We start from the raw sequence: 15,145 nt of genomic DNA, 5'->3' as shown, positions 1-15,145 counted from the left end.
GGAAAGCAAGAAGAAACTGAAGCAATCTATAAGGTACAGGCCCCCTGTCGTAAGTCTCATGTGTGGGTAATGCAAATAATTCTAGTTGGCTAGCTTTCAAAGGGTTTTTTCCTAAAGCACTGTTCATTCAGTGTGCTGGGATGGTTTTGGGAAATTTGTCTTGATACCTAGATGTCTCCTTATGTAGCTTGTTTCTTTTTTCTTTTAAATTTTAGAGAGCTATCTTTGGTCTCCCAGGAGCTGACTCAGTCCCTGTGAAGGAAATGTATCTGAATTGGGCTTATCGAAGTGGTGGTTACAAAAAGGCCAGAGATGTGTTTAAAAGGTACTTACAGACATGCGCAGCTGTCACTTGTCTCTCCACCCCATACTCAGCCCCTTGCACCCAGATTATACATGAGGAATAAATCCAAGAGCCTTTTGGTTCATGCCCACTGTGACAAATTTTTTTAAAAAGAAAGGAGGAGGTAGGTAGCAAATAATTCATTATAATCCCATTATTAAGAGAAAAAACATCTTGAATCTTTTTGGTGCTCAGCCTTCTTTATGGTCCAACTCTCACATCCATACATGATTACTGGGAAAACCATTGCTTTGACTATACAGACCTTTCCTGGCACAGTGATGTCTCCACTTTTGAATACTCTTTCTATGTTTGTCGTGGTTTTTCTTCCAAGGAGCAAGCGTCTTTTAATTTCACGGCTGTAGTCACTGTCCACGGTGATTTTGGAAATCACAGCACAAGAAAATAAAATCTGTCGCTGCTTCCACTTTTTCCCATCTATTTGCCATGAAGTGATGGGAACAGATGCCATAATCTTTGTTTTTTGAATGTTGAGTTTCAAGCCAGCTTTTTCATTCTTAGCTCAGACTCATTTGTCACACTTTCCCACGACATTCTACTTCTTATCAAACCTAGTATAAAAACACTGAGGTTTAAACCTAGTGTGAGAAACAGTGTCTTTCAGATCCTCAATTCCTTGTGAAGGCTCTCTTGTCATGCAAAACATTAATAAATTCATATGCTTTTCTCTTGTTAATTTATCTTTTGTTACAGAGCCCAAGCCAAGAATCCTAGACTAGTAAAAGAAAGTTTTTTTCCTCTCCTACAATACTAAAAAAAAAAAAATTACAGTGAGTGGAAAGGGGCTGGAAATTAAAATTTCAGACTGTAATGATAGAGTATATATGACATCTAGAATAGGCAAAACTAAAATATAATGTTAGAAAACAGATCAATGTTTGCTTCTTGGGGGTGAGAGATTGATTGGGAAGGGGCTCAAGGGAACTTTCTGGAGTAAAACTATACCTGGAAAATTTTTCTAAAAATGGCAACCAACTGGTGAGTTAGGAAGATCTTGGAAGATCTTTTTTCTTCCAAACAGCTTTGCATTGGTTGCCCATGAAACTCTCCAACAGTTATATTTTCAGTGTTTCATTTTAGCTAGTCAGTGTGTAACTGTTTCATTATGGGTTTGGTTTACATCTCTCCAATGACTAATGGAGTTGAGCATGTATTTATGTTTATTGACCTTTTGGATATCATCTTTTTGAAGTTTTTGTTCTGGTCTTTTGCCCATTTTCCTAATGGGACATCTTTTCTCATTTGTTTTAGGTGATATATACTCTGGATGCAATCCTTTGTCACATATGTGTATGGTAAATATACATATATACATATATATTTCCCCTTCACTCTCAGTGCTGTCTTATGATGAATAAACATTCTTAATTTTAGTGTCAATTCGTGTGTGTATATATATATATATATATAATGATTATTGCCTTTTCTGTCCTGTTATAAACTTTTTGCCTCTTTCAAGATCATGAAGATGTTGTCTTACATTTTCTGCTACGAGTTATTGTTTGATCTTTAAGATATAGATTGACAATCCAAATGAAATCTGTTTTTGTTTATTATGTGAAGTAAGAGTCCAGATAAAGCCTTTTCCATATAACACAGATATTCAAATGTCCTAGCATCCTTTTTTAAAAGATTATTTATTTATTTGTTTTGACTGCATGGGGTCTTTGTTACTGCCTGAGGGCTTCCTCTGGTTGTGGCGAGCAGGGGCTTCTCACTGCAGTGGTTCCTCTTTTTGCAGAGCGCAGGCTCTAGGTGTGTGGGCCTCGGTAGTTGTGCCACACAGTCTTAGTTGCCCTGTCACATGCGGGATCTTCCCTGACCAAGGATCAAACCCATGTCTCCTACATTGGCAGGTGGATTATTAACCACTGGACCACCAGGGAAGCCCCACTATTTTTTTTTTTGAAAAGACTTTTCTCCACTGATGCATATACTGCAAGAGTTGTAAAATTTGTATGTGTATACACACACACACACACACACACACACATGTATACATATGACATAAATGGGCCAAACTCCACATATAGTTCTATATTCTCCTATTTTCATATGACACTTTTGGCATATATAACCTATTAATGGCTGCATAGTAGTGTTAGTCGCTAAGTTGTGACCAACTCTTTGTGACCCATGGACTGTAGCCCGCCAGGGTCTTCTGTGCATGGAATTCTTCAGGCAAGAATACTGGAGTGGGTTGCCATTCCCTTCTCCAGGGCAGCTTCCCAACCCAGAGCTCGAACCCAGTCTCCCTGCATTGCAGACAGATTCTTTATCACCTGAGCCACCAGGGAAGCCCATATATATGCATTAGTATACAATATTTATTTTTCTCTTTCTGACTTACTTCACCTTGTATAATAGGCTCCAGTATTGTTATTGATGTTATTAAGATGCTATGATAAACATTTTTTTCCCAAAGTGAGTGTCAGTTGTTTTCTAAAGCTAAATTGCTAGGAGTGGGATTTGCTGGGCTAAGGTGCAAGGTTATTTTAAAGTTTGCCTTCTGTAAAAGTGAAAGTGAAAGTTGCTCAGTCATATCCAACTCTTTGTTCCTCCATGGACTGTACAGCCTGTGAAGTTCTCCAGACCAGAATACTGGAGTGGGTAGCCATTCCCTTCTCCAGGGGATCTTCCCAACCCAGGGATTGAACCCCAGGTCTCCCGCATTGCAGGCGGATTCTTTACCCGCTGAGCCACCAGGGAAGGCCTTGTGTTCTGTAAGGTAGTAACAGTTTTTGCTCTCCCCCAAAATATGTAAACTTGTTTTCCATATTCTCACCAATAGCCATTTCTGATCTTTTAAACTATTTGCTAAGTTGAGTGAAAATAAACCTTATTTATTATTATTATTTTTTAAAGTCAAATAGCTTTGTGAAGTGAAAGTCACTCAGTTGTGTCTGACTCTTTGCAGCCCCATAGACTATACAGTCCATGGAATTCTCCAGGCCAGAATACTGGAGTGGGTAGCCTTTCCTTTCTCCAGGGAATCTTCCCAACCCAGGGATCGAACCTAGGTCTCCCGCATTGCAGGCAAATTCTTTACCAACTGAGCTATCAGGAAGCCCAAATAGCTTTGTACTATATCCTTATCGGTTATTTTGCTTTTTGAATGGCCTGTTCAATCTTCTCCCATTTTTCTTTGAGGTTATCTTGTGAAAGTGAAAAGTGAAAGTGAAGTCGCTCAGTCATGTCTGACTCTTTGCGACCCCATGGACTGTAGCCTACCGGGCTCCTCTGTCCATGGGATTTTTCTAGGCAAGGGTACTGGAGTGGGTTGCCATTTCCTTTTCCGGGGAGGTTGTCTTATTCGTTTATAAATATATGTATGTTATGATAACAGTGTTTTTGTAGTTTCCCTAGTTTGGCTTTTTAACCTCATGTTCTTCTGAGCACCAGTTTTAACTCAGCCAGTGCTAAGAGCTAAATGCTACAGCAAAACGAGAGAACCTCGGGCGTCCCGGGCCCAGGTGGGCGGGGCCAGCGTGTCTGGGACAGGTTGTCCTCGCCCCATTCCACGCCTCCACCTTCGGGGGGCGGGGTCAGAGGACGCTCGGTGAGCGCGCAGTTGCCATAGCGGCCGTTGGGCGGGGGGCTGGCGCTTCCCAGCTTCAGCACCCAGCGGAGAAACGAAACCGAGAGAGCAGAGGTCTCTTACGAGCATCGCCGACGGGCGTAACGTTGACGTAAGACGCCAGCTCAGCCTTGAGGCGCACGCGCAGTGCGTGTGTTAGGGCCTTTGGGCCTCCGTCCGCCGGCGTCTCGCGGCGGCGCGGACTGGAGGTGTGCTTCCGGTCTGCGTGTTCTTAGGGCCGCTCCTTCCTCCTTCTGGACCTTCCGGCGTGCCACCTCCCATCCCTGTGCCAGGGGCTCGGAAGACCTGAAGTAGCGATGCTCTTGGGAATCATCCCCAGGAGTGGAAGTGGAGAATGCCCTCCTTGAGTGAGGAAAGCGAGTGAAGCGCAGCCTCTCTAGACTCTGGGGGCTGAGGTGGGCGTGAGCGAAGGTAATCCAAGCCCACTTTCTGAACCCGGGTCTTCCTTCGACTTTACAGTGAATTAGGCAGAGGCTTGGGCCGGGTCAGGGACTGGGCCGCTCGAATGGAACTTGAGACTCATTTCCACCTAGAGGAAACGAGGTTTGGGGTGCCCCTGGCGCAAAGTAAGGCGCTGGATACACCCTAGGCATTATTTTCGCTGTTGCTGTGAGGAGGTGGAGCTGTTGGCACTTTTTCTAAAATTCCTTTGCAAGTGTTAACTGGAGGAGTAACAACTATTAATGAGACTGTGTTAGTCCGGTGAATTTTGCGGGTATTCCCTTCGTGGCTTTGGGCAGGGGTATATGACTTCCTACTCAATTCTGCAAAACAACGATGATAAAACTGACCCTCGTAGCAGAATGATGATGCCACAAAGCTCTATGGAGTGCTTCATAAGAGGGACAGAGGAACCTTTTCCAGAGGATCATACTGAAAACTTTTTCCTTGTATCTCGTAAACATATGCATTTTTGCTTTTGTTTTATGTGAGGTGCTAGAGTGACGTTGAAGTCCTTAGCTAAGACTTATATTCAGAACCTGATCAGAGGCACGCCTTTTGGGCTAGTCTGATATCCCTTTCGGAGAAGGCGATGGCATCCCACTCTTCTTGCCTGGAAAACCTCTTTAGTTATTCCATGAATACTTACTGAATGCTTTCTGTGTACTGAGCACAGTTCTTACTTCTTAATAAGTGAGTAAAGAAAACAAAGATCCCTGCCCATTGCAGCTTAGGTTGTAGTTTTGGGAAGACATAAAAAATAGTAAACATAAATAAGTAAATTCCCTGGTGGCTCAGACGGTAAAGCGTCTGCCTGATATGCTGGAGACCCGGTTCATTTCCTGGGTCGGGAAGATCCCCTGGAGAAGGAAATGGCAACCCACTCCAGTACTCTTTCCTGGAAAATTTCCAGTGGAGCCTGGCTCCACAGTCCATGGGGGTCACAAAGAGTTGGACACGACTGAGTGACTTCACGTTCACTTTTTCACTTTCACATGTTAGAAGGAAAAGAGTGTCATAGGAAAAAACAGCAAAGTTCTTACCTTTACCATTGTTAATGGAAGATGCAATTTTAAATTAGAATGGCAACTTAGGCCCCTTAGAAAAAATGACACTTCTGTAAATTCTTGAAGGAGATAAGGGAAGGGAAGAGCGTTTCAGGTGGAGGGACTGACTGTCCAGACTCCCCTTGCTGTGTGTCTGGGCTTTTAAGTGAACAGCAAGAGAGCCTGTGGGGCTGGAACACAATGAGAAAAAGGGGTAGTAGGAGAAAATTAGGTTAGACATGGGGTGGGGCTGGAGAACAGACATCTTCAAGGGCCTTGTAGGCTATTGTAAAGACTTTGGCACTTACTCACTTTGAGTGAAATGGGGAGCCATGGCAGCACAGTTTTGAGCAGAGCAGCCATACAATCTAACTTAGCTTTTTCAGAGTTACTCTACTGCTGCTGCTGCTGCTGCTAAGTTGCTCTAATGGGTGTGTTTCAGAATAGAATGGTGGAGGCAAGGGTAGAAGCAAAGAGAGGAGTGAGAAGACTGTCAGTAGTTCAGAAGAGAGTTGACAGGTGTTTCTAATCAGAAAGTTGGTAGCTGGAGTGAGTGAGAAGCAGTTGGATTCTGGGAATTTGGTAGTAGGAAACAATGTTTAGATAAGGTGTGTGTTATCAACCTGAACATTTTTCAACATGCTATGCTATGCTATGCTCAGTCACTTCAGTTGTGTCCGACTATGTGTGACCCCATAGACGGCAGCCCACTAGGCTCCCCTGTCCCTGGGATTCTCCAGGCAAGAACACTGGAGTGGGTTGCCATTTCCTCCTCCAACGCATGAAAGTGAAAAGTGAAAGTGAAGTCGCTCAGTCGTGTCAGACTCTTAGCGACCCCATGGACTGCAGCCTACCAGGTTCCTCCATCCATGGGATTTCCCAGGCAAGAGTACTGGAGTGGGGTGCCATTGCCTTCTCCATTTCAACATGATATACAGTTTATTATAAATATATAATTTTGGTCCATGTTCCACAGGTATAGGTGGGAAGAACAGTGGAGTGTTTGAATCACTTTAGTTGTTCTCCTGTGAAAGTAATTACTTATTAGCTTAGGTAAGATTTCAGAGCTTACTTAAAGCCATTAATTGGTATGTGAAGTTAATGACTAAAGTCAGACTTTTTCCAAAATAGAATATAGTTGAAATCTAAAAGTTGTAGTTTCCAGTAAGCAAAGTGTGAATTAGGACAGAATAACTTGTTGTAGTACTCGTGCATTTACTTTTAATTAAAATTTTAGTGAATGTGAAAATGCTTCCTTTTTGCCTTCTTTCAGAAATTTGTCTAAATATTCTAACAGTAAAAAAAAAAAAAAAAATAGATCTAAGGTAAGAAAAATACATTAATAGGTAATTGTGACTGTTATCCACAATTCTGGGGTAAATATATGGTGGCAAACAGAAATGACTTAAGATAATTGTTACTTCAGGAAGTTTGCAAGCTCGTGGGCTTTCCTGGTGGCTCAGACAGTAAAGAATCTTTGTGCAATGCAGGGGACCTGGGTTCAATCCCTGGGTTTGAACGATCCCCTGGAGGAGGGCATGGCAACCCACTCCAGTATTCTTGCCTGGAGAATCCCCATGGACAGAGGAGCCTGGCGGGCTACAGTCCATGGGGTCGCAAAGAGTCAGACACAACTGAGCGACTGAGCACAGAACGGCACAGACAGACTTGTGAGTAATTTAAACAAAATATAAAAGGATGAAAAAGTATTTTGAGGACAAAGTAAATGCTAATGGAATGCAGCCTTCTTTTGTTACTGTTTATTGTGGTGCTCACTTGTCTTTTATCTCCCGTGTTAATCTTCATACTGATGTAGAATGTATTGAATATGCTAAATAAACACAGAAGTCATGAACTGAAGCACCTGTTGATTAACACTGCCAGCAAGTACCATGTAATACTCATTGCTGTCTCTGCTGGAATTTAGAACTTTTCCAACACTATGCCCTTAAGCCTTGCTTCCTTCTCTTGCACCCCTTTCCGTTTCCAGTGGACAGATGTTTTTGGTTACTTAGACAGTATTAGAGCACACAATGTAGAGTGACTATTTGTAATTTATATATTCATTAAGGATATTTCTTCAGTTTAAAATTATTCTATCAAAGTATATTAAGTTTTTGTGGCAACAAAAATAATATTTTATAATATAAACATGGAGCTGTCTGACCGATCATATGAGGCAGGAGTCTGAAGTTTAGAGACACACCAGGGTGAACTGTAGGTCAGTTTCAGTGTTGAGCGAGAGGCTAACCTGTCAAGTTCACCACAGTTGACAAGTAGTACGGTGATGGGTGTTTGCTGGTGGGTGGCCTGTAAAGGTGATTTGGTACCACCAAAGTGCATGACTTAGCAGGAGTCAAACCTGGACAGAGGACATATTTGGCAGTCCTCATAGGTGAGTTTAAGTGGGTGGCGACAGAAAAGTCATAGCAGGACTGGTGCCGGGTTCAGGTGCTGGAGTCTCCTGGAAGGAAGTGAGATTTGGAGGGAGCTAAAAAACAGAGCTAAAAGTCATTTGTTAATAGTTTGAGCAAAAGGATAAATCTTCCTCTAAGCATGTGTTTGGGTCCCTGTGGGTGGTGGTCTCAGCCATGGGTTCAGAACTTTGGGGAGGAACTAGGTGGGTTACTTTGGTAATAGGAGCTGCCATTCACTGATGAATGTTCTTTCATGTATGCTAACATGTTTCATCCTCATCTTAAAAAATAATACCTCAAGTTTTTAAAGAAGAACTGATGTAAAGTTATTTACCCATGGCCACTGGAATTTGAGCCTAGGTTTATTGGACATCAGTGCTTTTATTCTTTCTCTATTCCAGATTGCCTCAATATGTAATGAATTGTATTCACATTATGTACCTATTTTATGTGATTTGTCATGATTGTGATCCAGTTTGCTGTGGATTAGATTTCACTCACTAATAAAATTTGATTCACTTAATTGTGTGTTTTCTTTTTCTAGATTTTAATTTGATTTGAAAATGAGTAAGTGCAGAAAACAACCACTGGGTTCAAGTCCTGAGACATTCAGCCCAGATGTTCTTGCTGACATTTTTGAACTCTTTGCCAAGAACTTTTCTTATGGCAAACCACTTAATAATGAGTGGCAGTTACCAGATCCCAGCGAGATTTTCACCTGTGACCACACGGAATTCAGTGCATTCCTTGACTTGAAGAACTCCCTGAATGAAGTGAAAAACCTACTGAGTGATAAGAAATTGGATGAGTGGCATGAGCACACGGCTTTCACTAACAAAGCTGGGAAAATAATTTCTCATGTGAGAAAATCTGTAAATGCTGAACTTTGTACTCAAGCATGGTGTAAGTTTCATGAAATTTTGTGCAGCTTTCCACTTATTCCACAGGAAGCTTTTCAGAACGGAAAACTGAATTCTCTACACCTTTGTGAAGCTCCTGGAGCTTTTATAGCTAGTCTCAATCACTATTTAAAATCCCATCGATTCCCCTGTGATTGGAATTGGGTAGCTAATACTCTGAATCCTTACCATGAGGCAAATGACAATCTTACGATGATTATGGATGACCGACTTATTGCAAATACCTTGCGTTGTTGGTACTTTGGTCCAGATAACACTGGTGATATCATGACCTTGAAATATCTGACTGGACTTCAGAATTTCATAAACAGTATGGGTACCATTCACTTGATCACTGCAGATGGAAGTTTTGATTGCCAAGGAAACCCAGGTGAACAAGAAGCTTTAGTCTCTTGTTTGCATTACTGTGAAGCTGTCACTGCTCTGATGACTCTTGGAAATGGTGGCTCTTTTGTTCTGAAGATGTTCACTTTGTTTGAACATTGTTCCATAAATCTTATGTACCTACTAAACTGTTCTTTTGATCAAGTTCATGTTTTCAAACCAGCTACTAGCAAGGCAGGAAACTCAGAAGTCTATGTGGTATGTCTCTACTATAAGGGAAGAGAGACAATCTATCCTCTTTTATCTAAGATGGTGCTGAATTTTGGGTCTGAAATGACCAAGAAAGCTCTCTTTCCCCATCACATGATTCCAGAATCTTTTCTTAGAAAACATGAAGAATGTTGCACGTTCTTTCATAAGTACCAACTAGAGACTATTTCTGAGAACATTCGTCTGTTTGAGTGCATGGGAAAACGGGAACAAGCAAAGCTGAATAGCTTAAGGGACTATGCTGTTCAGTATTTCATGCAAAAGTTTCAATTGAAGCCTCTTTCCAGAAATAACTGGCTAGTGAAAAAATCTAATATTGGCTGTAGTACAAATACAAAATGGTTTGGGCAGAGAAGCAGATATTTTAAAACCTACAATGAAAGGAAAATGCTGGAAACCCTTTCCTGGAAAGATAAGGTGGCCAAAGGGTACTTTAACAGTTGGGCTGAAGAACATGCTACGTATCATCCTGGGCAAAGTTCTCTTTTGGAAGGGACAGCTTTCAATCTTGAGTGTCACTTATGGCAGGTTTTACAGGGAAAGAAACTGCCAAAGGTAAAGTGTTCTCCTTTCTGTGATGGTGAGATTTTAAAGGCTCTTAATGAATCAGTTGAAAAGTCATTAGGAGGAGCCTTGAATTTTGATCTTAAGTTTAGGCCAAAACAGAAGCATTGTTGTTCTTGTCACGTTTTTTCTGAAGAATTGATATTTTCTGAGTTGTTTAGCCTTACCAAGTGCCTTCAGGATCATCAGGATAAAGAACCCAGCACCCAGATAAAGTGCCTGCTAGTGGGCTTCCCAGCTCTCCATAATATCAAAATGCCCATACCATTGGAAGTTCGACTCTTGGAATCAGCTGCACTCATGACTTTTAGCTGTTCATTGCTTCATGATGGAGACCCCACTTACCAGCAATTATTTTTGGACTGCGTACTACATTCCTTGCAGCAGCTTCATACAGGAGATGTTATGATTTTGCCTATACTTTCTTGTTTTACAAGGTTTATGGCTGGTTTGATATTTGTACTCCACAGCTGTTTTAGATTCATCACATTTTCTTGTCCCATATCCTCTGAGCCCCTGAAGACTTGTGCAGTCCTGCTTTGTGTTGGTTATCAGGATCTTCCAAACCCAGTTTTCCAGTATCTGCAAAATGTGAACGAATTGTTGAGAGATTTGGTTAACACTGAGGCACCGCAGCAGGTTTTACAGTTTGTGCCAATGGAGGTGCTCCTTAAGGGCGCACTACTCGATTTTTTGTGGGATTTGAATGCTGCCATTGCTAAAAGGTACTTGCATTTGATTATTCAAGGAGAGAGAGAAGAAATCATCGGCAGCCTTTAGTTATGAAGTTGATCTCATACTTTCTGAGATTTAACTTGATGGCTTCTTACAGTTTCCATTGTTATTACATTCCTTTGCTATTAATTTAAAACCTTCTATTTTGAAGAAAGGCTAAGTTTTGCATCATTTAAAGTCTCACTTTTTTCTGGAAAACCCATCAGCTAGTTTGACCTCTAGGGTATATACACACACAGGCATAGAGCTTCCTATATGGTAGAAGATATGTAATGATGGTATTCAGCCTCACGCAGAGAAGTGTGTAATATGCTTGGACATACCCATGCGTGCGTATGCAGTTTAGTTGGTTTTATTTATCTGCTTAAGATTTGCACCTGTGTGCCTTCAGGTTAGATTTTTTTTCCAACTAATTTTCTCTCAATAGCTAATACTGTTATGAATTGATAGAGGTCTTTGATGAAAAGAGATGAGCCACTCCTCAGCAACATTAATTTCCTTTAATATTGACCATGTCCGTTACTAATTTGGGGAACTCATCATTCTAGACATCTTGATATGTGCCATTCATTGTGTTTAGGCCACTGATCCAATTTACTTGTGTGGTTCAAATGAAGCTACTGTGCTGTTTTATAAATATTTTACTAACTAAAGTCCAATTAGAAAGGCTATCAGGACAGCTTTAAACCAAAGATCATATTTAAAACAATGAAGAATTATTGTGTCTAAAACAGTCTTATATGAGTGAAAAGTTTCATTTATCAATGGAGTGGTGATTTTAGCTTCCAGGAAATAATGTATGAACAAAAAAATTTTTTTAATTGCAAAATAATGTTTATGGTCTCATTGGGGACATACAAATGTGATGAACGTAGTGAATACTGAGAAATTTTGGCACTTTGAGAATGATGGTATAACATGAACATTTTTTTAATCTTCACAAATCCTTTTTTCCATATGAAAGTAGCACTTTACCAAAAGATTAACCATGTGATGTTTATTTTTCAGTTATGTTTGATTTCTTTTGCATTAAATGTATGTATCAGTATAATCAGGCTATTATGGCCAACTATGTTAAGCAGATCTTTGTACTCTGAAATTTCACAAGGTGATATATTTGTATTTTCACATGTGCATTTTAGAGATTTTTGTTAGTTATATAAAAAAATAAATATTCTTTGATGTATTTTGTTGATAAATATTAACCTGAAGTTTTTCATGTTCTTTTCTATTTTGAGTTCCATTATAGATTCATGAATAAAGTCATTAGCAGAGAAATTTTGTGTTCATTCTTTTAAAGAGAATCATAGGGGAATTTAAAAATATAACTTGGAAACACTTTTTTTTAAGGAAAGCTTTAATGGAATCTAATGTTCCTTCATTTTCTCTGATTTGTATTCATTAAAATTTATTCCTTAATGTTGCAATATTTACAGAAGCTCTACTTCGGGAAAGAAATGGAATACTTAAGGGACAGAGGAAGAGGTTATATTTAGTTCTTGATATGGAGGATGTGAGTGTTGGAGGTAGATTTCTGAAAGAAATGTGATTTCCTACTGGTGACTTTATGAAAGCTGTTACAGTTGTGTAATGGTAGACATCTGATAGAAAATTGGTTACCAAGAGAGAATTAAAAACCACTCTTGGGAAACCATTTTGCACTTAAATAGACTTTATGCCTTGGTTAATGTGGTCCAATACAGTGACTCAGTTTATTTTTACCTGTTTTAACTATTTGAGTAGAATGAAGTTGAAAGCCTAGGGCCAGGTTCTGATATTAAAACTTTAAGCCCCTCAAATAAGTATTGAATGCTCAGTTGTTTTTACTGTTAACCTGGGTTGGGATATGTAACATACTGGTGTATACTAGAATGTATTTGGTTTTTAGTCAGTGTTTGGGATCAGTTGCTTTTCATCTGGCTTACTGAATTCAGAGTTGCTCTAGACGTGAGATAGAACTCAAGGAAGATTCTGATTGAACGGGGTGTAGCTGACAGGTACCAGTGATCTGTAGAAATTGCTCTGAGAAAAAGGGAAGGAAAAATAATGTATGAGAAATGGATAAGAAAGTAGAGGAAGTCCATAAGATGAGATGATTTGTGTAGGTTATCAAGGTAGTAGTTACTGTTATTAAAAATTTTGGGGGGTCTTGAAATTTTTGACTTAATTGTGATGCTTTTTGAAAAGAATTTTTAACAGCCAGGAAATTTAAACATCACAGTTGTGTTTCCTGACAAACTCAGAGAAAGCGGTCTTAAAATACACTTAATTTCTTCAATATTGTCTTATGTTTTCCAAGAGAAAAGTCTTGTATTTTAGTGGGGGGTTTTATATATCATGCTAATGTCAAAGTTTTGAAAATTTCTGGGTCTGTGAAATCCAAATTTGTGAACTTTCTCCATCTTTATAGTCATTATTTTGTTTAAAAAGATTTGCATTAAAAGTTTTTTCTACTCTGAAGATAACTAAGTGGAACAAAAGTAACAGGTTATTAGAGGAGTTGAAAAAAATCTTTATGCTTTTGTTATTTTATTTAATCTTTGATGAGAATACAAGTCCTTTAAAATATTTAAACCTTATCTTTTATTTCTAGATATTTAATTGAATATTTTTAACATTTGTTAAGGTACTGTGGTGTGAGTATATGAAATACCTCACTTTTTTTAATACCTCACTTTTTTAGAATGAAAGTGTTGATTATAAACCCAATTAAATTCTTATTTTTCTTGTTTAAATACTTAATATTTTTCATTGATTCTTTAGAAATGGCAATGTATTTTTTTAGTGTATTTTTGCTTTTTAAGATAAAAGTAAGAAAAAGGAGATGTTTTAGTTTTATTTCAGTTTTTTGAATCATTTTAAGCAATAAATGATTGTTACTTTTTATAGAACCAGTACATGCTTATAAAGATTTTAACTGAAGCATGAGAGATTTTCTGTTAATTTTTATGTTCTATAGCCCACCAGGCTCCTGTGTCCAGGAGGTTTTCCAGGCAAGAATACTGGAGTGAATCTCTTCTCCTGTGGATCTTCCTGACCCAGGGATCGAACCCATGGTTCCTGCCACGTCTCCTGTGTTGTAGGAGGCAGATTACTGCTGAGCCACTGGGGAAGCCTAATAAAAAAATAAAACCATTAATTACACTGTTATAATTAGGTCTTAAATTCCCTTTAGATTTAATATAGTAATATCTAGTATATCCTTTATTAAAATGATGAAAATTATTATACATAGATGGTACTACAGATTTGCAGGGCCTGGCTGAATATTCGTTTATACATAGTTACTACTGCAAAGAGACTCAATTATTTGGTAATAGGCCTCCCCACCTTTTTTTTTTTTCTTTAGTTAGATTAAAACTCATTTCTGGCTGATCTTAGCAGAATTAACTATAAAACAAAAATTTCAAGGTTCCTGAATAAATTTCTGTTTGGATAGTAGATGCTTTTCTGGTTGGCCTAATGGCCAAGTACCAAAAAGCTAAAAGCTCGATGCTGCGTATAGTCGCTTATAATATCTTGGTATGTTTTAGGGCGTGTGATTAAAACAATAATCCTCAATAAATTTATGATTTTGTATTTCTAATCAGTGCACACTTTATATAAAACAGTTTATATATAATGTTTTTAATAAGGAATTTTTCTCCTCATTCTGTTGTTTTTTCTTAGTTTCGGCCAGTACAGAAAATGAAGGTAACTTATCTTTAGATAAGCACAAGTTTATATTGGAATGTTTTGATTTGTAACTGCAAATATGGAAGATACCAACTTTTCTTTATGAATATGAAATATTTTAGTGAAAATATTTAGAAATTACCAGTCACTGAGCATAGGTTAGCATATAGTTTCATTCAACTGAAAATTTTATGTAAAACTGTAATCAGCTTATGTTCACATAAAGGTTGTATGTGCGTGTGTGCTAAGTTGCTTCAGATCAGATCAGTCGCTCAGTTGTGTCCGTCTCTTTGCGACCCCATGAATCGCAGCACGCCAGGCCTCCCTGTCTATCACCAACTCCCGGAGTTCACTGAGACTCACGTCCATCGAGTCAGTGATGCCATCCAGCCATCTCATTCTCTGTTGTCCCCTTCTTCTCTTACCCCCAATCCCTCCCAGCATCAGAGTGTTTTCCAATGAGTCAGCTCTTCGCATGAGGTGGCCAAGGTGGCCAAAGTACTGGAGTTTCAGCTTTAGCATCATTCCTTCCAAAGAAATCCCAGGGCTGATCTCCTTCAGAATGGACTGGTTGGATCTCCTTGCAGTCCAAGGGACTCTCAAGAGTCTTCTCCAACACCACACTTCAAAAGCATCAATTCTTCGATGCTCAGCCTTCTTCACAGTCCAACTCTCACATCCATACATGACCACAGGAAAAACCATAGCCTTGACTAGACGAACCTTTGTTGGCAAAGTAATGTCTCTGCTTTTGAATATGCTATCTAGGTTGGTCATAACTTTCCTTCCAA

The 15,145-nt window shown here is 39.3% G+C and overlaps 2 protein-coding genes across 5 annotated transcripts in view; both read left to right on the top strand.

Annotated features, from left to right (window-relative positions):
• The window catches only part of CMTR2 (cap methyltransferase 2), a 69,014-nt gene extending 57,057 nt beyond the window's left edge, over nucleotides 1-11,957 (top strand). For 2 of the 4 annotated variants that reach the window (XM_010850898.1, XM_010850900.1), the window contains exons 2-3: nucleotides 1,616-1,659; nucleotides 8,411-11,957. In XM_010850898.1, coding sequence (XP_010849200.1) covers nucleotides 8,430-10,724 — 2,295 coding nt within the window. In that variant the 5' untranslated portion in view covers nucleotides 1,616-1,659; nucleotides 8,411-8,429 and the 3' untranslated portion in view covers nucleotides 10,725-11,957. Of the gene's footprint in view, nucleotides 1-1,615; nucleotides 1,660-4,045; nucleotides 4,374-8,410 lie in introns of those variants that run through there. The other 2 variants (XM_010850897.1, XM_010850899.1) reach the window with 2 other exon arrangements.
• Nucleotides 1-15,145, top strand: part of HYDIN (HYDIN, axonemal central pair apparatus protein) — a 474,307-nt gene that overhangs the window by 57,047 nt on the left and 402,115 nt on the right.

The sequence above is a fragment of the Bison bison genome, unplaced genomic scaffold (genome assembly GCF_000754665.1).
Source record: "Bison bison bison isolate TAMUID 2011002044 unplaced genomic scaffold, Bison_UMD1.0 scf7180017864297, whole genome shotgun sequence".
Lineage (NCBI taxonomy): Eukaryota > Metazoa > Chordata > Mammalia > Artiodactyla > Bovidae > Bison > Bison bison.
The sequence above is the reverse complement of the archived record's forward strand: the minus strand, read 5'-3'. Positions and strand labels throughout refer to the sequence as shown.